Source organism: Pseudopipra pipra, chromosome 7 (genome assembly GCF_036250125.1).
Source record: "Pseudopipra pipra isolate bDixPip1 chromosome 7, bDixPip1.hap1, whole genome shotgun sequence".
In the NCBI taxonomy this organism is placed as follows: Eukaryota; Metazoa; Chordata; class Aves; order Passeriformes; family Pipridae; genus Pseudopipra; species Pseudopipra pipra.
In genome coordinates this window covers 12,034,614-12,061,562 of record NC_087555.1, presented here as the reverse complement: position 1 = coordinate 12,061,562, position 26,949 = coordinate 12,034,614, and the positions used below count along the sequence as shown (strand labels likewise).

The 26,949-nt window shown below is 38.8% G+C and overlaps 1 protein-coding gene across 4 annotated transcripts; it reads left to right on the top strand.

The window, feature by feature from the left end:
• The first annotated feature begins 186 nt into the window (after positions 1–186).
• Positions 187–26,844, top strand: TRAK2 (trafficking kinesin protein 2). Of its 4 annotated transcripts, XM_064661982.1 has the most exons (18): positions 187–325; positions 6,492–6,626; positions 6,712–6,820; positions 7,835–8,029; positions 11,330–11,383; positions 12,161–12,231; positions 12,890–13,006; positions 14,183–14,392; positions 16,164–16,242; positions 17,930–18,060; positions 18,266–18,340; positions 18,943–19,080; positions 20,000–20,079; positions 20,754–20,957; positions 21,091–21,389; positions 21,719–21,997; positions 22,213–22,312; positions 22,845–26,844. In XM_064661982.1, the coding sequence occupies exons 3-18, from the start codon at positions 6,784–6,786 to the stop codon at positions 23,518–23,520; spliced, it is 2,745 nt and encodes a 914-aa protein (XP_064518052.1). In that variant the 5' UTR covers positions 187–325; positions 6,492–6,626; positions 6,712–6,783; the 3' UTR covers positions 23,521–26,844. The 4 variants fall into 4 exon arrangements, with proteins under 4 accessions (XP_064518052.1, XP_064518051.1, XP_064518053.1 ...); XM_064661981.1 differs by having other exon boundaries at positions 6,492–6,820; XM_064661983.1 differs by lacking the exon at positions 11,330–11,383 and having other exon boundaries at positions 6,492–6,820.
• The last annotated feature ends 105 nt before the right edge of the window (positions 26,845–26,949 follow it).

Below are 26,949 nucleotides of genomic sequence, written 5' to 3'. Positions count from 1 at the left end.
GCGCGGCCGGAGCCTTGCAGGGCAGCAGCGCCCACTCCTACTGCCGCCGCCGCCGCCTGAGGTCAGGCCCTGGGGCCGGCGCGACGGCTGCACCGCCCGCCCGGACCCCGCCCCGCTCCCGGCCCCCCGGCCCGCCCAGGGGCGGGGACTGCCCGCTCCACGCGGCCCGGCGCATTGTGGGCTCGTCACTGGCGGCGGCTGCCGGGGGCTGTAGTTTTGGGCGGGAGCCGAGCGGAAGCCATCGGGGCCTTTCCTCAGCCGCCGCTCGGTGGCACGCGGGGCTGCAGCGGGAAGGAGCGGCGCCGGAGGGAGCGCAGCGCGGGCGGTGAGTGAGCGCTCGGCCCGGCCCGGCCCGGCGCGGCTGTGCCGCCTGAGGGCGAGCGGCGCGCTCTGTGCCCCGCGCGGTGACCCCTGCAGGTCAACCCTCCCTCCTCTGCCCCGGGGCCGCTCCCCGCCGAGCCGCGCCGCCCCTGGGCTGGGAGGTGCGGCGGGCATGCGGCGGCTTCCCTGCGGCTGCTCGCGGTCGGGGCGCGGTGCCCGAGCGTGAGGCGGTGTCCGGGGCCGGCCCCGCGGTCCCGGGCGGACAAGGAGTTCCGGTGCCTTTCTGTGTTGGCAGCTGACGGGAGTCTTTTGGCGGTGGTGATGCTGTAATGTAACGCAGCGCTGCGTTTGCTCCGTCCGGGCGGTGTGGGCGGCCGGGCTGGGGGGTCGCGGTGCCCGGTGTGACCTTCAGCGGCCCGGGTGCCGTCACCGGGGTCCGTGTCACCCGCCTGGGAGGCAGCGCTCGGCGGCATCCCCGTTGTTGCCCTGCTTACGTATCGAGGACAGGGAAATTTTGGCTTTTATCGACTTTAGTTAATCACATTGTTACGTTCTGATCAGCTGGTTAAACTGGAGTAAGAATATACGTCAGAAAATGTCATTTATTCTGTCGACCTCCCTAGTGGAGAAGTGCCATGTGTAGTAGTGGCATGCTCATGTTTTTGTTTTTTAATGCATTCTTCAGCTGTTGCATAGGTCCTATATCTTGATTATGCTTCAGTTATTGTTGACTGATCGTGAGTCTAATGCAAATACTTAGTATACTAATAAATAACTTCACGCAACATTGCAAGGCTGCAGTTGTTTTTACAGTTGTTTTCGGATACTTGTTATCTTTTAAAAGATGTAGTTCTGAGTAAAAATAGGCAGACTTCTTTTTAATTACACTTCTAACAGTGAAACTAAATTGAAAAAAAATTTTCCAATACCTGAATTTTTTCAACTCTGTAATGACAGTGTCACCTATTAGAATTGTATCAATTTATCAAATTTCTGAGTATCTGAAAATGTCATTTGAAGGGTGTTGGAAAATCAGAGACTTTTCTGATTGTGGTTTGCCTCTAACAGTGGGCTTCCAGTATTGTACAGTGGAAGTGCTGTCTTTCAGGATTTGTTTTCCAAGAAGACATGAACATAGCATTTTCACTGAGATGGCTACAAAAGAGTAGACATCCTTTTTTTCTGGTTTGATTGGTAGCAGTACTCTGGTGACTGAGTCATATAGATCGCTCTGGTTTATTCTAATAAATAAAGGATTATAACTTAAAATGCTGAGCCCTGGTTGGGGTATATATTAAGGAACTTACACAACTTCCTTGGGCGAACTCAGCCGTGCATCAACTGAAAGCATTAGTGATTTCAATTAAATGCTATTCAAGTTCCCATCAAATTCCCATTAAGTATGCTTTATAGAGAACAAGCTTCAGTTTTAAAAGAAGCTGATTACAACCTTTAAGAACACTTTCCTCAAGAGCATTTATCACATTTTATACTCTAACCAACAAATACACAATTCATGATAGTTCTTGGTTCCTCTGTGATCCTAACATCACTACGTGTGTACATAATTTCTTCTGTAAAAAGAAAACCTGCAAGAAAAGATGTATACAGATAGTAATGTTTTGATTGTGCATTTACAGAAAAGAATTAGAAATTAATAAAACTTTATATGGGTCTTTAAGGTAGGTAGCATTCATAGTTTCAGATTAAGTTAGACTTCAATTAAGCATTTGCTATTTTTACATTGTGTGCTAAGAGTGGTATGTATAGACAAACTCCAAACATGTAGGACTTGAAAAAAAGTAAATCTTAACTATGGTATTCAACGGTGTGCATGTACACATAAAGCATATATACATGTAGTTAACAGGTAGTTTTGCTTCTTTGGAGAATATGGACTAATAAAAATGACTGACAAGGAGAATAAGTGAGCCTGGCCTGGTGTAACTCTGGATAAAATAGGATGAGGGAACATTGTGGCCAGCTTCATGACCCCCTTGCTATTCATCACTCTCTCAGAGGTGTCCTCCAGCTTCCCCTCTGAAGCCGTACCCCACCCCGAATTACAAACAGTCCAGGAGCTGTGGAGGAGGTGTTAGTTTTGCTTTGTTTTCTTGCTCTTCCTTTCTTATACCTTACTATTTATGGTTGAAGGTCTGTTGCAGGTTTGTTTATGATTATGACAACTTGTTACTAGGATTGTGTTGGCATACGCTTTTAAATAATTTTTTTCCTTACATGAGAGAAACATAAGCACTAAGTAGGTTTCTGTAGGGACAGTATTAACTGAAAATAACAGGTGTTAGGCAACAGCAAGTGTTAATTGTGACAGGCAAAGTTTGTGTTCACTTAGATTTGTTTTTTAGTAGATAGTCCTTTGTCCTTCATCTCATGCTGGATGGTGTTAAGGATTTGGCCTCTGCTTCTGAGCACTAGTCCCAGGAATGTTTTGGCAGCAATTTGGTGTGGTCATGTTTGCTGTAATAATAGAACTGTTCCATTAACCTTGAAATGCAGAATATGTTGATTGTTATTAGCTGGCTTGACAGCATTCCAATTTTAGTAATGGAAAAAGTACTATGTTAATGACTTGAGACAGTTTTTTTTAATTGCATACTTACATAGCAGTAAAAGCTGGCATCTCAGAATAATACACTCATTCAGTTGGCTCCCTTTTGGAAAATGGATGTTGTCTTCTCTCTTAATCAAGTTAGAGTCTTCTTTTTTGTCAAAATTTTGTTTGTGTTACTTGTGGCCTAATGTCTTGCATCCTGGAATTGTACAGAGCAGATCTAGTTTAGTCTTTGCAAGTGCTTGTGAGGAGCCAGCTGCTCTCAACAAATAGAAAACAGGAATAATAGCATATTTATCTTTAAGTTTGGATGTTGTCAATATAGATGCCAATATTTTGGGTATGTTTTTAACTTTCTATGCACACAGAAATTAACACGTTTTTCTATGGTTTTCAGTTGTAAAGTGACTGTCTAGCCTTTCTTATAATTCAGATTTGAATTAGAGTTCTGTAATGGTAGAATGTCTTCAGAATTACATTCTGAATTGAGATGGTATAGCTGTTTTTCTGCATCCATCTTGAATTGCTCAAAGCAATTCAAGTAGTTACAAAAGACAAGAAAAATTTTTACTACTTTATAGCTGTTTTTTCTTTCTCTAAGGCTTTACTTAGTATTACTTTTGCAAGTTAATCTTGGCTAGGGTCTTCTGACTCACTGAAGGAAAAATTAACAAAAATTCCTGTCATGTGGTCAGGAGAATTCATTTTTATCTCTTTGTTACTAAGATCAAACCATGTGTTGAAATCTCATTGGTTTAATGGCATATGTGCCTATTATTTTACTACTTCTTTTTTTTAACCTATGCATAATGATGTCTCACTGTTGAGTAGACCATTGATATATTTCTTGTAATGTTTTTAACATGTTTTTCCAGCCCTTATTTTTTTGTTGTCTGTGCTTTACTTTTTGTACAATTTTTACTGGGATTTTGTCAGGTCTTGTTATAACATTGGTGAACAGCAAGACTGTTGCTTGGGTCATAAGTGATAGCCCTCCATGCTTTTTAAAAAACTTTTTGGTATGAATGGGATTGCCTTTTTTTTTATGTTTCTTTTCCATTTTCCATGCACAGATGAGCTAGCAAGCCTCAGAGCAACTTGAATTCTGTGGGGCAGCTACAAAAGGCATAGGGCTGGTTCTCCCTTCTACAAGAAGCATGCTGTACATGCTCCTGATTTGAACTTACTGCTTGAAGTTAAGTGAGAGTTGAAATGTGAAGCACACATTGTGGAGTAAAATTTAATTTAGAGAGTACAGAAATCCACAGATTGAGATAGATATGTATGTATGTAGATATGTACATAAAATGTTGTCTGATATTTTCATCTCTCTTGAACCTTCCTTGAAGAAAGCCTCCTGAGAGCACCACTCCTGCACATGGGCTGTTTTCCAACGTTTGAATTCCCCTTGGTTTTTCCATCTTCAATTTAATTAGTAAAAGACTCAAACATTAGTGGGAAATTGGCATATGAGGAGGTGGGGGGGACAAAACTAATAAGGTAGGTCAGTGTAGAATGAGTATAGTAAATTGACAGTGGAAATAATCTTTATTTATAAAGATTTACAAATAAGACCTGACAAAGTTTTCTGTTTTCTCTTTTGGACATGCCTCTCTGAACAATATAACAATTTTAATTTCTAGTCCATCTTTTTATAGCATCGTCATATATTTTAAAGCCATGTTGTAAATTTTATGGGGGTTTATTAAAATGTATTTAATTATAGTTGTGACTTGCAGAAGGAATCTGCAGTCAGGGAATAATTTTATAGCTGCAGCATAAAAGAGTCATGGAGTCACTGTCAGGGTGGCACTGCACAGTGCATTAGCTGGTTGAATTTCTACAGAAGTTGCCCCATGGTACAGAAAACTAGAGCTGTGAGAAGCATTGAAAATGCAAGCATTAACTTTTATGGTGGTTGCTTATCTAGTAAACTTCTCAGAGATTTTACAAGTGAGTTTGCCCTTTCAATTCAATAGCTTGATGTTGGCCTAATGCTCTAGAAAACTTTAAGCCAAATGACTTTTTTCTTTTTTTTTTTTTCCCCCTCCTTTGGCTGAACTGGGATTGACCTGCAACAAGTAGTGCTTTTGCTTTGCACTTTGAAGAGAGATTAAATCCAATCTTGAGAAGTAGCAGCAATCATTTTTACAATTTTACATTTTAAAATCTCAAAGGAAAAAGATTCAAAGTTGTGGAGAAACTGTCCAATGGTGCTGAACTTTATCTAGCATTACAGTGACTCTTTATATCACAAAATAAATTCATCTTGCATCTGTGTATCTACAGCAGTCTTCTTACATGTCTTTTTTTATACTGTATTGAGTTGTTTTAGAGAAGGATGTGTGTGTAGTTCATGCTTTTCAGCAATCCAATTAGAAAACAGCCTCTAGAAAAAAAATCATAAACAAGTGCTGGGAGCAGCTATACATTCAGATAGAAAATGTTTCTGAAATCTCAGTCTTTCTGTTTTTAAGTATTATTAAGTGTCTAATATGGATAATAATTACAGCTTGTAAACAGAGCACATATATAAAGAAATAAATGACAAAACAAGAAGACATTGCTCACAAGTAGGAGCTGACCTTAATGGAAGAAAGTTCTTTTTTGGTCTCCTGCCAAAGTCTACAAGCAGATGAACTAGCAGGCTCCAGGCTTGCTTTAAAAAGCTCCTGTGCTGTCCATTTTGATCTTGTCAAATGAGAGGTTGCTACAGACAGCCAGACAAACCTCTGATTGTTGTGCTTGATGATCAGAGATCTTGGGGAAATGTTAAGAGCAAATTTTAAATTCATGTAAACTTTCAAGAGAATTTTATGTTTACTGAATGTAGGAAGAGGGAAAAACGAGACTTTTTTCTCTTTAATTTTGTATTTTTCTGTCATCTGGAACTACTCTTGTATTTTATATGGAAGGTGATTAATTACTCTCGGCAAGGGAACAGCAGAATTTTCATTTTAGTAAACTGTTCTGATGGGTTAACTGAATTACTCATAGTTGCATTTTCTGGTTTACATGTCTCCGTGCTGTAGAGAAAACAGTAATTGTGTCATGATCCACAAGGTAAATTTCTGATAGATCCAAATTTTAATTAACAGACTCCTAAAGGGGAAGAGCTTAAATCAAACAGTTCTATGAAACTTTTTTTTTTTTTAACAATCAAAGTACTCAGAATGGTGGTTTGGAAATCCTACCTTTAGAATCCATTGTTTATATAAATGTAGTAGCCTGAAGAAAAGCTCTGTTTAGTTGGAGCTGCTGTCCTTTAGCATAAGAGGGAAATGCCTCATTTCAGTGAATGACCTGAACACACTAAGTACTATATGAGAGAGGAGGAATGGCATAGACAAATAGGTAATTGGCAAAGTCAGTGCTTAAGGTGAGATGTTATGTCTGCAGGGAGAAGGCATATTTTAATGCTACATTTTACATGTACTGTGTAAACTGAGGATTAAAATGTTTGTTTACGTTTTATAAAAAAATGTTAATTATAGTACAGAGGGGAAATTCAGACTGAAAGAGAGGAAGTCACATTAGTTTACTCTTTTGAAAGAATGAAATCTATTAAACTTTGGCATTCTCTTTGTTTTATGTTTAGATGATGGCTGAGCCGAGGAGCTGGTGAAGCTCACATGAAATATCCTGTAGCAACTTCTACTGCTCAGTATAGCCCAGGTGGAATAACCATGTCCTAAGATGGCAGTAAATCTGGAGTATGAACCAGCCTACAGAAGTGAGTTGATGCCAGATTTGTGAGAGTGTCTGTGGCTTGATGGCTCTCACTCTGTCTCTAAACCAAAGCAATCTTTTTATCAAAGCAATAAAGGAATGGTGCACAATGTGACTACAGAATGCTCTTTCCAAGGAAGTGAACTGTGAAGGAAGGACTCATGAGTTTTGCTCACAGGGGCTTGGACAGCATCCCTGGTAAGTTGAAGAAATACTGTAACAAATCCTGAATGTGTTAATGTGTTATAAAGCGCCAAGGTGAAGACAACTTTATGCTTCACATTCTTTGTGCTGCTTATGTGATATTGCAAAGGAACAAAAGTGGTGAGTCCATTTAACTTGCTTATAAAGTCAGCGTGCACTTTGAAATACTGTTTGTGAAATTCTCAGTGTCAATAATTAACATTGGCATTTTGTCCATTGAAAGATACTGAAGATAGTCTTCATCTTTAGTGGAAATGTTGCAAAGGTAATCATCATATACCTTCAATAAGCAGTATGTTAGCAACTTAGAACTGATGGTTCTTTATTGTTGCAATAATTGTGAAGAGATTAAAGGGCACACACACAGCACAACACAAAAAGAGTTAAACTTCGTTTCCAGCATTTTGAGTATCGTATTTCTTAGAGCGTGATGATAATGGATGATAAGGATGATAATGGAATTTTATATTTGTTCCCCAATTTCAAAGCAGTATTTAGTTGATTTTTGTAGTTACTCTAAGATTGTTTAAGGTTGTTTATGTCTATGTTCATTATCAAACAAAGGCATAGAACAGAAGAAAATGAAAAACAGGAGTTTTCTTCAGAAAAGGAAAATGTAACAACCAGGATAAAGTCAATGAAAATTTAGAAAATCAATAGCTTATAAAATGTAGGTCTGTGTTTTAGTTCAATGGAGAGGAAAAGATAGAAACTGAAGCTCCTTACATACATCATATTCAGGAAGCTGGAGGGACACATGGCTAGACCAGCCTTCCAGGAAATTGTGGGGTCAATTCGGGATGAGTAACTTGCAAATATTACAGTGTAAATCAAATATTGATTCAATAAGTATTTTGGAATTTTTTCTGATACTGAATTATTATTTTCAAATATTCTGAAAACTTATAAAGTATTTTATGGCACATAAAATGTATAATACTGTAGCAATAGTATTAAATATCATATGTATTTAATAATGTACTATTGCTGCCATTTACTCACTTTCAGATGTCTGCTCCAATGAGGACCTTCCTGAGGTAGAGCTGGTGAGCATGCTGGAGGAACAGTTGCCAGATTACAAGTTACGAGTAGACTCTCTGTATCTGTATGAAAATAAAGACTGGATTCAGTCCAGTCCTTGCCATGGCCGCCTTCCGGAAATCACTTCTCCGGCTCGTGATGAGGAGTCCTTCCGTTACATGAGTGAGTATAGCTGGGCCTGAGGTATTAGTTTCCAAATATTGAAGATAAAAATGTGGATGTAAAGGTAATACTAATCTTAGGAGGTGTTCACATCCGGGAAACTTTGGACAGGTGGAAGAGAAGGCTGAGTTCAGGGGAAGTGCTTATAGTTCAGGACTGCGATTCTAAGGGCTGACTTAGCAAGTCCCATGGCTGCCTAATCATTACATTTCACACCAATCTAAGAGTGGGAACGTGTGATAGTGAAAAAGAGGCAGGAGCCCAGAACTGCGCTAGAACAGATGTAATACAAGAGGTATGGAGTATACAGCAGCTCTGTTTTCGGGAAGGTGTTTCTTTTGATGATGTTTGCTCTGATGTTGTGTGTTGATGTTGTGTGTGAAATGCTGTTAATGGTTTCTTCTGGAGACAGAAAAGGACAAATGCCAGGTAGTTGGGTACTAGATCAGTGTTGATCACTGCCTTCCCGTTCTGAAAATTGTAACTTGTTCCTAAACCTCTCAAATCATAAAGAAGAAAATGGACAGCTTCAATCACATGAAGAAACCTTTAATACATTGAAAATCAAATGTATAGCAGGCTGCCAAAAGAACCGAACAGTTACTTGCCTGTAGTTTCAAGTGTTTTTATGTGAGGAGAATGCATTGTAATCACTTCAGAGAAATGGGGAAGTCCTGTTTCCTCCATATATTGGAACTATTGGAACAAACCACGTAGAAGAGTAAACTTGATATTTATATAAAATCTGTAATGATTATCTCTTCCTTGTACATGTCACCCCTCTGAAAGGTTTTTCTGAAGTGGTGGTGGTTCTTGTTGTCATTGTTGTTGTTGTTTGTACTTCAAGCTTCCATCCAGGGTGCATAGCAAAGGAGTAAGACTGAAATATTACCTCCTAAGAGTGCAGTACTCGACAGTTTAAAGCAACCTTGTTATGAGTTGGACTTGCAGGCTTGGAACTCTTAACTGTGGAAAGTAATTGGAAAGCTGCTTAATGTTTATTGCTCACTCTGTTTCTGATAATAATATTGCAAGCATAAAAGATTTTATAGTCGAGTGAATGATTTTGCAGTTGTGTAATCAGTGGGGTGTGTACTTGCCTCTGAGTTTGAATTATAAAGACGTGGGATCAGAGTCTATCAGATGGAACTTGACATCAAATGCAGCTCTGCTGAAGCTCCCTGGTCAGCACCTGTGTGATGGAACACAGGGCTCTGAGAGAAGGACCTTCAGTCAGCATGAGCTCGCATTTTCAAACTGCAGTGAGAGGGAGGGGTTTTATCAGCAATGTTTTCATGAAGCCGGTCGTGTACTGTTTGGCGGTCAAGGTGCTGCAGAAAGCGGTGTCTTCCTACTTCACCCAGAGAGAGTGATGCCAGACAAATACAAATATAAATCAAGATCTAGTTATAATCATTGTTGGATAGCTTGTTAGGTGAAATTTGTATCTTTCTTTCTGTTGCCTGGCTTTGGGAATAAATGTGAAAGTCATAACTCTTGAAGCATAACATGGGGTTTTATGTGCGTGTCTTTCTACCCCTATATATGTTTGGAAACGTTTTTACAACTTTTTCCTAGAGAAAATGCTAAAATTATGGTTCAAGTGAATTTTTAGTTGAGGAATAAAAGTAAAATAGCAAAAGAGTTTATTGCACTTGAGCTCCTCCTCTTTTTATGGCTGCTGCTGCTATATTAGGTTGATCCCATGACCAGTTGAGTGCCCAGTGGCAGTGTTTTCAGTGAGGTGGAAGAATATTTTCTGCTTCAACTGTGGTAGCATAAGAAGCCCTGAATTACAAAAGCTCTGTCTTTAGAATTATTTTGTGTGTATGAATAAAGGGACATGGCAAAACACAGCAAGAATTTTAACCAAAATGAAGAGTTGCTTGCAACTTTCGCCTGGCAAGGTGAGTGATTGCATCTGTGTGTGTGTTCAGAAGAGAGAACTATAACAAACTGTGTATGATTTTGATCCTGTACTGTGAGAAAATAACAAAAGTTATGTAGAGCTAAGTGTCAAAGCTGTTAGTTCTGCGATTTTATTTATCAGAGTAAAGATATTTGCTTTTGATTTTAGGAATCTAGTCACCTGAATAACCTTGTATGGAATTACTGTAAATCTTTATTAAGGGGACTGGATAGGAGCTTGTAACTTGAAATCACTGGGTAGGAACAGTTGCCACAGGAGAACTGGCTGTAATATTCTGCCTGTAATGGCTGTAAATTACTTATGTATGTGCAGTGAATTTTCAGATTACTAGTAAACCAGATAATTTTGGAGTCCCCTCTCAGCAACCACTACGGTAAAACTGACCTCCCAAATGCATGTTATACTACTGATAGATATGTATTTAAAATTTTCTGGAGAGTTTCTATTTTTTTCCTGCTTAGAAGTACAGTTAGTACATGGCAATGCTGTAAAAAAAAAAAAAAAAGCTCTTAAATACTTGGGACAGCACGTTGGGGTTTTTTGCCTACTAATCTACTGGATAAAAAAGTGTTTGGTTTGCTACATTGATTTACTTTTCTGTTAAGCTCTTAGAGATACAGTTCAGTAAACCTTTTCCTTCTGTATTGTTCTTTCTGTCCTGCTGGCTTTCAAGGTGGCAAGAAAGTTTCTTTCTATACTAAAATGCAACTTGGTTTTGTTCTTAGCATAGTCATAGTGTTATGCTTTAAAAGGTTAATTGTGGACATTATGTATGTGAAGTACAAAGTCTGCTTATATAAGACAAGTAAATAAAGTTATTGTACAGTTTAGCTTGGCACTTCACTGTCTCATAATTAAGTGTTCAGTCCTCAGCAAGGACAAACAGAAGAACTGAGAATACCACTGTGTATTCAGAGTGAAATGAGTGAGATGTAAACAAGGTAAAAGAGTGAAGGAAATACTTAGACCAAATCCGTAGTAATCTTATTTTGCAGTTCAGTGATGATGGAATTAGTTTCAAAACATGTTAACTTAGACCTTCAGTTGAAGGAGATGCTGCTGCCTTCTTCACTTTCATGATCCTCATGCTGTAAAGCAAAAATAGCAAATTTCTGTTGTACTTGGACAAGTACAAACATCCATCACTTGCAAGGGAGATTTATAATTCTGCTCCTGAAGGAAATCGTATTTAAATGGTTCCCTAAAAGGCCTAAGAAAGTTTTAATAGTGTAAAAAGTATGTTTGCCCCAGCTTTTATTTTTAGTTGTGGAAAATGCATGCCAAAAAACTCCACCTATTTCCTTACATTTTAATTCTTTCTCCTCTTTGTTCTCTTCCCCCCCCATATCTTTCATTTGCTGTCACTCTAGCTCTTATTGAACTTCCTTCCTCCTCCTTGGATGGATCTCACAAGTTTGCACAAGGTAATTAAGGTGTCTTTGTTACTACCATCTTCTCTTTCTCAGGACATGAACTAGAGCAGACCAGTGCTTTGCATTTTGGCACTGTGTTTTGTTCAAAGTCGTTGCAAATTCTTCATGCTTTGTTTGTTCTTCACTCAATCCTGTTTTTCAAATCCTGCTTGCTCTCAGTTTTCTAATAGTTTTACAAATTCTTCAAATGTTGAAGTCACTCAACTAGTAAGATAGGATTTACTACTACATCTGAAATGCAGATGTACATCATCTCATCTCTTTTTAATTGTTTTCAAGATGGTGAAGCCCTTAATAAATGCATTTTCATGACTAATCCCTGGGGTCTCCATACTTCCTGTGTATAGCTCTCACACACACTAGTGGGAATTTTGTTTCAGGGCTAAACTATGTGTTCAACTATATTTAGATATGCTCCCATATATTGTTCCCCTTTCCCCAGCAGGCTGGATGATTTAATTGCTTAGCTATATGCAAAAAGCTGATCTTGAGATTTTTCTCCTTTTTCTAAATTTGAAGGATGTATGAGCACCTCAAGTCTTAGTTAATATTGCTGAAAGCTGTAGATGTTCAACACCTCATTTATCAGTTTCCCAAATGAGTATTGTTTTATATTTCTGAAGCAGAAGTTAAGATGCATTTTCATAGCCTCTGCTAGTTTCATCAACCTAGTACTGTATTTGTATATAAAAAACTGAGTTTAGCTCTCCCCCTTCCCACAGTCTTCTTGTATTTCAGCTGCTTCAGTAAGCATGTTTGTCTCTTCAGTTCTTGGCACAGGTAATGCAGAACAGAAGACCTACAGTGATGCTGACATGGTCAAACGTCTGTTAGCTGAGGTAAGCTTGTCTCTCTAGTGCTGTGTTGGTGTATTTGAGGGCAGGTATTTGAGGAAGGGTTTTGTTCAGCTACTGGAAATCTTGGTTCAGTTATCTACAAGAGCCGCTTTTCAAACACATGGGTGATGACAAGCTGCCCATTTGCTTGTGCCATCTCAGAAACAAAATTTAACAAAACTGTGGGTACCCATGGAGCCAATGAGTATAAGAAAGAAGTGGCTTTCTTCTGGTTTCCTGTTGCTCTTCTGCTTTTGCCCTCTCACCACTATTCAAGGTGAGCAGTCTGTTCTGGAGAAAGTGTCACTTGAAAGACAAAAGTAATTGTGGCTTCTTCGTATGATTCAGCAGAGCCCACATAACCTTTCCAGTACTCAGCACAAAACCCAAAAGTGTCCCCAGGTTTGGTGCTGTCCCCTCTTCCTCTTGCTGCAAATGTCTGTGGAAGAGAATATGCTGTATCAAAAACCACAGATATGGATGTGTTCTGGACTCAAATGGTGAAGCATTAATCATTGTTCTAACACTGTTGATCCATTTGAGAGTGAAGGGGGATCTCTGAGTGGTGATGCATTGAGCAATAGCTAGGAAAATCTAAAGCTACTCTGAATTTAAACCTCATATGATCAAAAGGAGACATTTGTTCTCATTTTGTGAGCAGAAAGATCGAGACCTGGAACTGGCAGCTCGAATTGGACAAGCCCTCCTTAAGCGAAACCATCTGTTGATGGAACAGAACGAAGCCCTAGAAGAACAGTTAGGACAAACTCTAGACAGAGTAAGTGATTGCTTTTCCTTGTTTTTTTTCCTTTATTTAGGATTTTTCCCCTTTTTTTACTCTCTCTTTTTTTCTATTTATGATGGTGGCAAGAGGATTAATAGAAATGGATTATTTAATTGTGAAAGCAGGTGATTGGTGCTCTCAGACTACAGAAGTATGCTTGGATGTCATTTTTCTAATCATCATTGCTCAATCACCTTTCTCAGTCCAGGAACTGACCATGAAGACTGCATATTGTAATTACTGAGAAATTATGAGAATGTTAGATATCATTAGGGTATATCAGACCATCAGTCTGACTTCCCACCATTAAACTAAGAATCTATAATAGAAGTCAGAATAAGAGGTTGTATCTGACATGACCTGCTACACAACAACTTCACAAGTGAGGAAACAGCCAGAAAATAATGGGATGTTTACACTGAGAGTAAACAAATTAATAAATAAAATGTAATGAAAAGTGAATTCTGATCAAGATCTTCATCCAGCTTTTCCTATAAGCACAAATTCTCGATCTAATACTTTTTTGTTCTTATTTCTTAAAAAAAGGAATTAAATAGTTTACAAATAATCCTTGGTCAACAGTAGTCTAATGTAATGAAATGGATTTAGCTATTTGTATAAAACAGTATGCTGGTAACAAAAATGTACTCATAATCAGCTGTAGGACAGCATAAACTTATATATTCATATAAAAATTTAGATATGCAAAATGGAATTTAGCTAAATGAGATCTGTCTTTTTGGTTTTGTTTTTGGTTGTCCTATGGTTCATTTAATGTGGAGACTGGAGGGTACCAGTCAATACATGTAAATAGTTGTTTCTCAGTCCTTCTCTTCAGGAATTCGACAGTTCAGAATAATGGCCATAATCAAAATGATAGTTAGAATGTAAAAATGAAGACATGTATCAAAGCAGCTGGAAAATAATTTTGAACTATTTAAAAACTAGGTTCTGTTGTTCATTTCTGCGGTATCTTGAATTTTCAGTCTCCCTTGCAGTGGTAAAATGATGATTTTGTGAAATTCCTGTAAAATAAATAGAGATGTGAGCTAGTCTTTAATCTCATTTTAGACTGGAGCAGTGATGTTCAAGAGAGCTACATAAATAATACCCAGTAATATTGTATATCTAAAGTGTATTTCACGAGGTGGTGATCTCCATCTGCCATAGGTTAACCAGCTGCAGCACGAGCTGTCAAAGAAGGACGACCTGCTGCGCATTGTTTCAATTGCTTCTGAGGAGAGCGAGACGGATTCCAGCTGTTCCACACCGCTCCGCTTCAATGAGTCTTTCACGGTGCCACACGACCCGTTGCAGCTGGATGTCTTGCAGGATAAACTCCGAGAGCTGGAAGAGGAGAACCTTGCTCTTCGGTCGAAGGTACATCCCACTTACAGTGTATGCCATGTGTGAAACCAATCAAGGTTAAAATCCAGCATCAGGGTTTCTCTTGAAGTGGAGGGTGACTGTTTTGTATACAAATCATACCCTCCATGCCCACATCCCTCTCTTTCCTTCGTTCCTCAGTACCTCCAGAGTTCTCCAGCAGTCCGTTCTCAGTGCATTTGTGAAACGTGAAAGAATATGGGAACATATATAAGCACCCAGCAAAAGTATTTGGACCCATCAGGCCCTCAGGCTCGTGTGACTTGTTTTGATATAAATCTGACCACAATTAGCAGGAGTATTTTGGGAATTCCATTCTGTTGCCATTATGTTTTCATCAGATGACATTTAATATTAAGGGTTAATAAGCTTCTAATTAAATTATTTTGAAGACACACTTAGTTTTGACTGTGTGATTAATTTCTGTATTTTAACTGATTTCTCTTGTGTGTAAAACATGAATACAGGTGCTGTGCCATTAAAAGGATAAACACTAAATGGCCAGACAAAGTAATAGCTATAAAAGTCTTGGAGCCTACAACAAAGGTTCCAAGAATTGGAATCTACAGATGCAGTGTCTTTTCTTTGGTAGTGAAGAGTGCAACTTGTAAAATGGTACATTGGTTAAAAGTGGGTCCTTTTGTTGCTTTTAAGGAAAGGAGGTGTTGTTTGTAAGAAAGGTGGGATTTGGGGGTTTTTTGTGTATGGTGGTTTGAGTTTTCTTTTTATTTGAGCCTTTCCCAGTGTAAGCTTGATTCAGCAGTACATCCCTTTAATGTCAACAAAATATACTTTTCCCCTTGTTTTATCTCCAAAATACTCAGCATGAGATGCACATTCTTCCTAAAACTCCCTGAGACAAGATGGATAGTTTAGTAGTGCTGTAGGATAAGAAAGAGAAAATCAGATTGCATTTACTGTGCTCCTGACCCTGCACAAGACCAGGCACAGATTAATTTAGTCTGCTTTAGTGTGAAAAAATTGAGTGAAAAGAGCATGCTATCATTCTGTGATACAATACAACCTTCATTGATTTGAAATAGCCTCAATCATAGTGAGCCTATATTTGCTTTTTTAACTTATTTCCATATGACAGCTTTATGTAAAGAAGTGTGTTAGCCTGCACTGGTGTGGCTGTACTGCTATTTGCTCACATAATCTTTAAAACCATTTACTAAGTTTTGTGGTGTGAGTCACTTACTGGCAAAGTCCTGAATATAGAAGACTTGTCTGTGCTGAGTTTAATATTATCATCCTCACAGTCAAAACGGAAGTGGCAATCTAGTGTGCTTGATATTGTTTAGATATGTTGTGATATTTGGTCTCTGGCCCAGAAAACTTACATTCCAACCAGCCTAGCTGGGGAATACAGAGAAAAGCTGTACTACCAAGAGCTTTTCAGTGCCATAAAAGATTTGGCTAACATCATGCAGTTTTCAAGTTTTTTTCCTCTGTGAAGTTTTGAAGTGAATTTAATTGCTTATTTCTGATTACTGTCTTGGTTTACTTTCCCTACCAAATTACATCTTTTTGCAACAATTTTTTATTAGAGCCAAGAGATCAGGTTTTGTTCATGTGTCTGTGTGTCTGTCACTCAAAAGACCTATAAAATTCAGGGAAACAGGTTGTGGTGGAAAAAACAATTTGGAAGTGTGAGCAGATGCTAGAGGGGAGATTCTTCCATTGCAAGAATTTTAAAAATAAAAATTTATAACATTATAGATAAACTGAAATTGTTATTGATAAAGCAAAAATTTTCTTGAAGGCTTGCCATCTGAAGACAGAAACCATCACGTATGAAGAGAAGGAACAGCAGCTGGTCAATGACTGTGTGAAAGAACTCCGTGAGTATCCAGGTTGCATCTTGCAGTGGCAAAATGGTATTTGAAATACCTGGTGCCTATACCTTCTTAGTTAACCATGAATCAAAAAAGAGCTTCAGTAATTTATGCCAGTCATTCAAGACTTGCTCTTTACCCAAATGTAAAATTGTTTCTGTATTTCATCAAGTTTCACTCTGTCATTTAAATGTAGGTATGTATGTTGTGTTTATAGAGAGCAAATGAATGTGAAGTCTAATGTTCATGAACTTCCTAAACTGAAGCCTACAGACACTAGAAAATGGACAAAATATTCATCTTGTATAGAGTATTCAGCACACTTGACACTGAAATGTATCAGTGCATAGACTCTTAAATCTACAAACTCTGTTATTTTTAAAATATATATTATGAACCAAAGCATTTAAATTAGCAAGTGTTTTTATTTGTGTAGAACAGTTGTTTGTATTTGCTTTGGTGATTGGTTATTTGCAAAGAATTGCAGCTACTCTTATAGGAGTGCATGTTAAGTAGTTGTTGGGGGTTTTTTTGTGGTGGTTGTGTAAACTGGTGGCACATTTTTTTTATCTGTAGTCATTTGATGTGTACTACTTCCTTTGTGCATAATAAGCTTATATTTTAAGATTATTTTTTTCTATTCAACCACCATAAAGAAGACTGGGTTGCTGCTTGATTTTTCTTGTTCCAGATGACCCCAAAATACTATGAATTGATACTTAGTTGGTTAATTTACTCTGATCCCTCTGGGAAAATATATATCTTTTGCAAATAGAAGGTCTCCTATTTTCCTTCAGTGAGAATGTCTGTGAGTTCACTTTTTTATTCAATTCTAGAGCACGTGTAGGCATGCTAGGTAAATTAGACTTGCAGAAAGAATCTTATCCCAAAGGGCGTGTTGTCTACAGCTGTAAGATTCACATTTTCACAAAAATGGTGTCTGACTGAGCTTAAATGCCCATGAGCCTATAAAGTGTGACCTTGTTCTGCAGTAAATCTGTGAGGTACAACAAGGACTAAATCTGTAGTGTCACCTTTATGCAAGATTGATCAGACTTTCTTATGACTTTGCAATGCTTTGGGGCAAGTATACAAGCGAGACTAACTGCGTAAAAATATGTCAGCTTTTCGAGTTGTTCTGTCATCTCACTTGATGAAGTGATTGCTCAAAGAAAAAAAGAAACAGGAAGTTGTATTCAGTGGCTCTTTGGGGAGGAGATAGTGACCAGAATCAGGAGTGTATGCTATGCTTGACAAAATGCCTTTGCTTACAAAGAATGGTAGTTAATAACAAGATTAATTCAGAACCCAACTTCTTCAGCATATTCCAAGTCTGCCCTTGGTCATGAGGGGTTGGGTCATTTGAAATTGTTTATAACAGCTTACCTTGGATTTTATTGCAGTCATTTCACATTCCTGTGATGTGTATTTCAGGTTCTGCATACTTAGCTCTTAATATGTTACACCTGCATTTGAAGTTAACTCCTTCTCTGCCTCCTCCTTAATCTTTTCTTTATGGATGCTCTAAGGCACCTACTCTTAACGCATTATGAATTGATTTCCTAAGAGTATTGGTTGTTTTTGCAGATTATTCTTGACTTTCACTTGTCCTTTCTGGGTTTTGGGTTTAGTTTGGGGGTTTATTTCATTTGCTGGGAGAAGGTCTCTACTAAGTTTCTTTTTATGTTTGTAGGGCAAACAAATGCTCACATTTCCAGGATAACAGAGGAGTTGTCAGAGAAGAGTGAGGAAGTGGTTCGCTACCAAGAAGAGATCTCATCCCTCTTGTCTCAGATTGTAGATCTTCAACATAAACTCAAAGAAGTAAGGGAATGCTGATGAAGAGTGTCCATGTGTGTGTCTGTGTATGTATCTGTGCAGCGTGTGCTCACCAGTGCTTACAGCAGGTGAAAATTTACCTGCAAGCCTGGAGCTTACATTGCAAGAGAGTTTCAGGAAAGTATGGCAGAGGATCAACCTCTCAGGGACATCAGCTGAGAAAATGATGAGCACCTTTTTGTGCTTTCAGAATGTGATTGAGAAGGAGGAGCTGAAACTTCACTTACAAGCCTCCAAAGATGCTCAGAGACAACTGACAGCAGAGGTACTTAAAGTTTCTACATACATTTAGATAAATGTTTGGAATAGAATACAAGAGAAAGAAAACACAGAGAGAATGGGAACTGCTACTTTTTAATTATGTAGGACTTCTAGTCTTTCATTGTGGTTGGAGTCATGATTGGAGGAAAAGAATAATTACTTTAATCTACACAGGGGTATGAAGGGCAAGGAAGGTGTTTCAAGTAGGGAGGTCTTAGTATTCTTAGTGGTTACAAGAAAAAATGTTTTAGTGTGAATATTACTGATTATGTCAACAATACTGTAGCTCGTTAGGTTTTAAGGCAGTTCTCTTTTTTTGCTTCTTTTGCATCAGTAGGTACTGTATTTGCAGAGTTCTTCAATGTATTTTTGTTTGGATTTCATCATACTTTTTCCTCTTTTGGATCTTAATATGGACTTCATGCTTTATCAATAAAATCGTATGGTTGCTCTGCTGACTCTTGTCCATTCCAGATGTTGGCTCGTGCCATGCAGTTGGAAGAATATTAGTGTTGAATCAGTCAGTGTAGGTTCCTGTAGGAGTTCATTCAGATTCATTCTTCTTCTCTTTGAAGAGATCACGCAATGGCCTCTTTCCTCTTTCAGCTCCATGAGTTGCAGGATCGGAATGCAGAGTGTCTGGGGATGTTGCACGAGTCCCAAGAAGAAGCGAAGTTGCTGCGCAGCAGAGTCAGCTCTGCTGCCTGTCTCTGCCACCGCCAGCCATGTGGAGCATTCCCTGTGGTGAGGAACGCTGCTAGCACGGCACACACCGGCCGGCACAGACAGCCCGTAGGAGCACACAGCTCTAGGAGCACACTGGCCATTGCAGGACCTGCAGCACAAGATGTTTTGTAGCAGGCAAAGGAGCTGATCTAATAGTTTTTCAGTTTTTCAGTGTGTACACTTATGAGAATTTTATGTGTTTGGAAACTAACCATTCCCTTGACACACTGTGATACTACAATTATTTTTCCTTTTCTATATGCCATTTCTGCTAATGAGGGATTTAGCACGTTCTGCAGCTTGTGCTCGGTTGTGCTAGTGTATTGTTCTATGTTGATGTGAATTTTATAACTTACCAGTGTTTCTTAAAGAAACAAAGCATCTTTTCAAGAATTCAGAGTAATTTTATGTCTTTGTGAGATTAAATTTGAAGCATCATTAGTAATGCACAACCTAATTGAGTGCCAGAGATGACTAAACTAGTGGAAAAGGGTTAAAGGCTTTGATTTTCCCCTTCATATTAGTGTCAGGTGTGTTCTGAATACTGTACTCAAAATATCTAGGCTGTGCTGGGAATTCATCAGGTTTTGATTGGTTGTTCTCTATACAGAATCACTCATGCTTGGCCTTTTAAGAGTGCTTTTACAATTGTAACTTAACTAAAGAAACCAACATAAAGAGTACATGAAGAAAAAGCAGATGTTTCTAATGAAAACTGAACCCAGACTGGTTACACATAAGTGTGGTTATGGTGGAAAACTGCCCCCCGTGCTCTTCCTTCAGAGTCCGAAGGATTTATCCAAAGCGTTGTCCATGTTTCTTCTGGGGAAACATGGAGATTTTTAGAAGTAATTTTTACAGATATTTTCTGCTAAAATTGTTAGAAGGTAGACTTGAATCTAATTTGTCAGCTCTTGTGGTTTTCATATTTCTCTAGGATTCCCTTGCAGCAGAAATTGAAGGGACAATGCGGAAGGAGTTGAGTCAGGCTGATGAATCTCTTCTCTCCAAGCAAAAGTATGTTTTCAGATCCTTATGAGCTATTTTGATATTTGTCTATAGACTTGTATGCAGTAAGGTGAAACTGATTTCTAAGAGTCTATAAATGTGTATATTCCCTCTATAGTAAGTTTTCTATGTAACTTAATAAAAAAATGTTAGTGGTATTTGGTAATGTTTTTAATTTTGAAACCTACTATTTGTACTGGATTCTGTGAAGAAGTTGGAAATTTGCTAAAAGGATGTCATTTCATTCTTTAATTAATGAGATTTTTTGATCCAGATTCTCTGATGCACAGGACTAGCTTTATCCCTTTTAATGCTCGTAGAAAAATTCCCAGACAAATGACATTATACCTGAAAGATTGATAACAGTTTTCAAAACCCTGAAGACGTGTTCCTGGATCTTATACTTCTGACCAAGAATTAATAAATAAAATACATGCTTCTGAATATTCTAAAATAGTTATCAGTAGAGGTTCAGGTCTTTCAGGTTAAAGTAAGTGGTGATTCTGATACTTAGTAGAGTAGTTCTCCTGAAAACATGAGTGCCTTAGGCAATCCTGTTTTTCTGGACATCTTTTTAGTGAAGTCTCTACAGACTTTTGAAAATCTGTTTTTCAGAGCTTTTTTTTTTATGGTATCTTTTTTTGCTTCTGAAAACCACATTTGTTTGCTTGTCTTTTCTGTAGGGATCAACAGAAACGAGTATTTGACACTGTCAAGACTGCTAATGTCATTCGTGGCCGCTCCTCTCCCTTTCCTGCTCCATTGCCAATCCCTGGATCTAATCGGTCAAGTGCTGTTATGACAGCAAAACCCTTCCAGTCTGGTGTGCACCAGTTGGAGAGCCACACACGGATGGCCATGGGGAACAGCTCTGAGAAGAATTTGAAGTAGGAAACACAGCCTGTTACCTTCTGAAACTAACTGATTCAAAACTAAATCCAGATTGGACCTCTGGTGTGTAATGGAGACATAGTTAGTTTAGTAGTCTTAATATATATTATTATTTGATGTTTCTCACAGAGACACTCACATTCCTGGCCAGCCGGGAAGCCCTGGAGACAATGACTTGGTCACAGCTCTGCACAGGCTCTCCCTCCGTCGTCAGAACTACCTGAGTGAGAAGCAGTTCTTTGAGGAGGAGTGGGACCGAAAACTGAATTTGTTGGCTGAGCAGAAAGAGGAGGCCAGTGGCTTCAGTACACCGACAGAAAGCTCTTTTTCCTCGGGTACAAACTCAGAATTCACTGATCTCTCTGCCAGCTGTAGTAATCTCCGTGTCCTCCTACCAGAAAAATTGCAAATTGTCAAACCCATTGAAGGTAAGAGGATGATCTTCTTCTCATCAGCAGAAAAGGATTTTAGATTCACCAGCTAAATCATTGTTGGTGTGTGTATAGCTAGGTATGATGTGCAGTAACAGGAAGCAGTAGTATCTGGTGGGCTCCATGCCAATCAGCTCATCAGCATCACTTTCTACTTGGCTTTCTTACATGGGACTAAGTGTTTCGCTGTTTCCTCACACTGCCATCCGGGTGCATCGTGTGGATCACAGTGTTGGCACCAGCTGGCTGCAGTTATTTTGATGATGAATTCTTGTAACTCAATACAATAGTAGGTAACAGCTCTCTCTTCTCTTTTACCACCCCAGGATCTCAGACCCTTTTCCATTGGCAGCAGCTTGCTCGACCCAACCTAGGCACCATTCTTGACCCAAGACCAGGTGTTGTTACTAAAGGCTTTACCCCTCTGTCTGATGACACTGTGCACCACATATCTGACCTGGAGGAGGATGATGAGGAAGAAAGTGAAGGAGGCATAACATTTCAAGCACAACAGTCCTTCCCAGAGGAAAAGAAATGTACACTGGCAAAGCCAGTGTCAGGGATTTTCCTGCCACCTATTACTTCAGCAGCAGTACCGCTCACCGGTAAGAGGCATTGTTAGTGTTTCTTCCTGGTTTTATTTTGCAGTGTCCTTTTCTCTATGGAATGTGTTTGACTGTTAGACAATGCTGTCTTTGTTCTTTACTTTAAAAAAAAACCTAAAAAGATTAAGAGTGATAATAACACTATCTTAAACTTTTATTAGTTCTTATGTGCCTTTATTTGTACCCTCAATGGATGTAAATTCTTCACGTTTCAGCCTCAAATCCAGGGAAGTGTCTGTCTTCAACAAATTCCACATTTACCTTTACTACCTGTAGGATTCTTCACCCATCTGATGTCACTCAAGTTACTCCCAGGTATGAGGACTGCTAACATCCTAAATGTTGCTGCATAGGATTAAGCAGTTACTTTCTGGCTTCTGATACATGGACCAGTTTTAAAAAATACCAAGGCAGCTAGGCAACACGTAAGATATTACTAATACACATAGTTGTGATTACAAAGGGAAATTTGGTATTCTCTAGTGAGAGTTAAAACAGGTTAAGGTAACTTAAAGCAAGTAAATTTTAACTCTTAAGTAGCAAGTGCCTTATATCATATACGTGGTGTTAAAAAAAAGGATTCTATGATAATTTATTTTCCAATTCTGTCATACATTTTTTAAACTAATTGGACAATGATGTTGATGTTCTATCTAATACAGTATAAGTGATCACAGAAGGTAGATTCATTGATACTTTGCAGAACAATAATTCTGAGTCTACTAAAGCTGGAGCTGTCACAGCTACTAGCGGCGGTGTTCTGTATACTAAGGCAAATACAGAGCAGGGCAGATATAAAGATCTCTAATGTGTGCATATTCTCTGTTTTGTTTTTATTTTGTTTCAGCTCCATGGGTGCTCCGTTTTCACTGGGAAATTCCAGCAGTACTGGAAACTCAGTAGTGAGTACTCCAGCCATTCCTTACAGACTTAGTATCGGAGAATTTCTCACCAACAGAAGAGACTCAACTACTACTTTCAGCAGCACAAGCAGTCTGGCCAAACTTTTGCAAGAACGAGGCATCTCTGCCAAGGTTTACGACAGCCCCATATTGGAAAAACTGCCTTTGCTACAACCCCCTCGAACTCTTCCCATTCCTTCTACTCCACCAAATTCTCCATCGCGTTCACCTTGTCCTTCCCCTCCACTGTTTGAGCCTCGAGTGCATCACTCTGAAAATTTCCTGGCTTCTCGACCAGCAGAAACATTCTTGCAGGAAATGTATGGCCTCAAGCCCTCCCGTAACGCTCCAGACATAGGCCAGCTGAAGATGAACCTGGTGGACAGACTGAAGAGGCTGGGCATTGCCAGGGTAATCAAGCCCCCTGAAACACAGGACCATGCGAAAAATCAAGGGCCAGAGGTTGGCTTGCAGAGGCAGGACTCAGCTGGGCTTTTAAATGCAGGTAGCAACTTGATGGTAGGACTGAGAAGAAACCAGAGTCTTCCAGCCATGATTGGAGCACTGGGAGCTCCAGCTTGCACACAGTCATCGAAAATGGGTATCCTAAAAGAAGACTAACTGGCTTGAAAAATGTTTGACTTAGAGCATAGTAAAAAATATGAGGGATGAACATCCAGTGCAGGCATCACTAGATGTGTTACAGAAGAGTTGGAGAAGGCACGTGCATGTTAGAGATGTGGGAGGGACAAGTGTTGGGATCAAGGAGCAAAAGAATATTGCTTGGGTTTGAGGAAGAAGGCTTTTGTGGGAGAAAAGAAAGAGGAAACCAAAGCTTAATTTTGAGACCCCCTTCAGCATCTGTCTTAACTTAAGCAAAAGTAAAAGACTATTGTAGACATTGTCAGTGCTTTAACCCTTTAAACTGTATGTGTAGGACTCTCTTGCAGCTGTCCTACTTTTTTCCAGCATATGACCATAGTGTTTTACTAGTCGTTAGCAGTCAGGCTATATCATTTAAATATATTATTAAAATAACAGTCAATCTGACCAGTATTACTGATCCAAATTCCTCTCTGTAGCAAACAAATTCAAAAACTTTTTTTATTCTTGTATTTTCCATTTCAGGAACTGTGATCTTTTGAACTCCTCCCCACTTTGAGAAGCAGGGGAGAGAATATGTAGCTCTGTGTTAGAAAACAATACTTCAGTTTACAAACACAGAAACTGGTGGTCAGGATTTATATTTTGAAATAGTGCAATTGTGCTAGTGAGATATTAACAGAAGTTAATTTTTTCCCACAGCTTCGGAACGAAGCACACAGAGGAATGTGCAATGAATAAGAATTAAGAAGCAGGAAAGTATGTATTGGGGAAAACTTCAAGCTAAGAAATCTTTTCAAAGTGTAGTGTGCATCTGTTTAAATGAGGATATTTTTGCACACACACAGACACACAGATATCTCAGGCACATTTCAGTGTTGCAAAAGGAAATAAACCCTTGGTGCTTGATTCAGAGTTTCTTTTTATTTGACATATGTGAAGAGCATTTACTTCAAGAAAAGTGTTGGAAGTTCAGTAGCCTGCCTCTTCTCTTGACAAGTAGACATTGTGTACATTTGGGAGTTCTGCAGTAAAGTTTATGCCTTTCATTCACTTATTTCTGATTTTAGGCAGGATTTATTTCAAAAATTTCATTAAGAGCAGAATTTGCCATTAGAAACAGGAAGAAAAAATCTGGTGTTCTTTGAGGCATTTTAATGAACATTTTAATCCAGTGTTTTGATTGATGGAGTGTGGTTCTGAACATAACTGAGGCAGACTTTCCAACTCAAAAGAGAACTCCATTTTAGAAATCTGGTTTCTGAGTGGTAATCATCAAAATACTACTGCCCATGCTGCTTTTTTGTTTCCTTCCTGTCAAAGGTTCTAGTCATAACTGAACAATCTATAGTAGATTTATTGTGTAACTTAAAGAAGTTTGCCCAAAACTGCTTGGAGGAATGGGTCTTTGCTAGTGACCTGAAGGGAAACAGGTTCTTAGTCTTCATGTAAATTTTCACTGTACCTGTCAGCATTATAAAATTATTTTAGTTTCCATACAGTTAGATAAACCAGTTAAGTTTACCTTGCCTGTATGCAGATGTGGGACATCGCTGGTAGCTGTTGGGGTGTGTGATGTGAAGAATCAGTGCAATTACACTGACTGGCCTTTGCTGTAAGGCACATCCGCCGTAATCAGCACCCCTGTTGCTGCAGGGTTGAGTGGAGTAGGGCAGGAAAAGAAAGCTTCTTAACTTTGTTTATAGGAAATTTGTAACGTGGCCTTTCTGCTTTTACAGTTCCATAGATCTTGTGGTGACTCTTTGATAAAAGTTTTTGGTTTTTTTTTTGTAAAAGGAAAAGGAGTAACCACTTCAAGCTTGCACAGGGATTCTGAGCAGAAACTTGTCTGTCAGCAGCGCACAGAAATATTCAGGAACTCCTGGAGTTGCCTTTTGCTCTTTAAGCAAAATCTTACACTTATAAAAGGTGAATTTTATTTAAAAGACTGTATACGGGTTCATTTTGTTTTTTAAATGAAAAATATTTAATTTTTTCCTGTAAGTATTTATGTTTGTCCGTACTTAGCCATGTCTTGCCTAGCTACATAAGGTGAGAGTGAAAGGAGGGGGTGCTATTTTGGTCTCCAGTGATCTGAGACAGGTTCTGCTAGGTATCTGGAACTTGCAGGGAAATGATGAGTTGATGAAAGATTAGACAGTTTGGTATCAACAGAGAAGTGTGTAGCCTGTCAAAGTATGTCCATTCTGTGTGTTTAGTGTGGGAATACATGTAAGTTACAGAAGGTATTAACGCTGTGTGACTAACTGGCTTCATTAGCTAACTCCAGCCATTGGATCATTCTGTGTGTTAGCAGAGTAGCTAATCAGCTAAAGCAGAATTCCTCTAATCTAAAAGCATATAAATTAAATGCATGTTTCTCTTTGGGATGCTTCCATATTCCATAGCCCAACAATATAAAGTGGTTCAGTTCAAACAATGCTGTGGATGTCGAGAGGTTGGTTGGCTTGTTTTCTGTAGAATGAGATTTATCATCAGATACTTTTACATAAGGCAAAAAGAAAATGGAAGAGCCTGTATTCCACTGTGTTTGTGTGTTTACCCAGTTGGTCAATGCTGTGGTGCATTTGTTGAAATTCTGTCATGCATTTATACCTTTGGATGGTCATGGATTACATTTTGTAATACATCCCTAACTTGCAGCAACAGAGAAAATTCATACTTCTTCTAAGTTTACCATTTTGTGCCAAAACCTAGAAGATAAACTTTTTTCTAAAAACATGTGTTTCTGAAAACATTTTAGAAGTCGCCATCATTCTAGGACCTGATTTGGCTTCTGTTGTCTCTTGTAAGAGAGGTGAAAAACTTGCATGACTAAAATAGCTAAGATCCTGCACCAGACCTTTTGTTTGAGTGGGAGGTAAACCTAGAAGGAATGGAGAATTGCATTTCAGCAAGGTTCTGTTATCTTGCAGGTTTGAGTCAAAAACAGATGCTAGAAAGGACTTACCTATGCTTGTGAAAGTCACAAGAGACAGAAGGAAATTCTTGTTGTATTTACCTGTATTCCAACTGTCTTAAACAAAGCACAAACTTAAAGCTTTCTAGTTTCACTGTTTGTTTTTGATAAACTCAGTGATACCTGCATGCTCAAAATGCCTCTGGTCAAAGTTAAATGTCTGCTGCAGTCAAACAGCAGCAGAGAAGGAAGGAGAATAATTGGGTTTGGGCTTCATTTGGCTGTTACATGAGGGGATTATACACAATGTTTAACAGTCTGGGATTTTCATGGTATTTTTTCATCTGCTTTTGCACTTACTGTTGTTTCATAGTGGAATGTAAATTTGATAATAAACATGTATAACATGCCATTTTCCAGTATTTTGGTCATCTTCTGTGGTTTGTTCCAGATGTCATCTTGTTACAGAACACTGTAGTATACAAACCTAGAATTGGGCTTTTTTTGGCTAAAATTGAGTGATTATT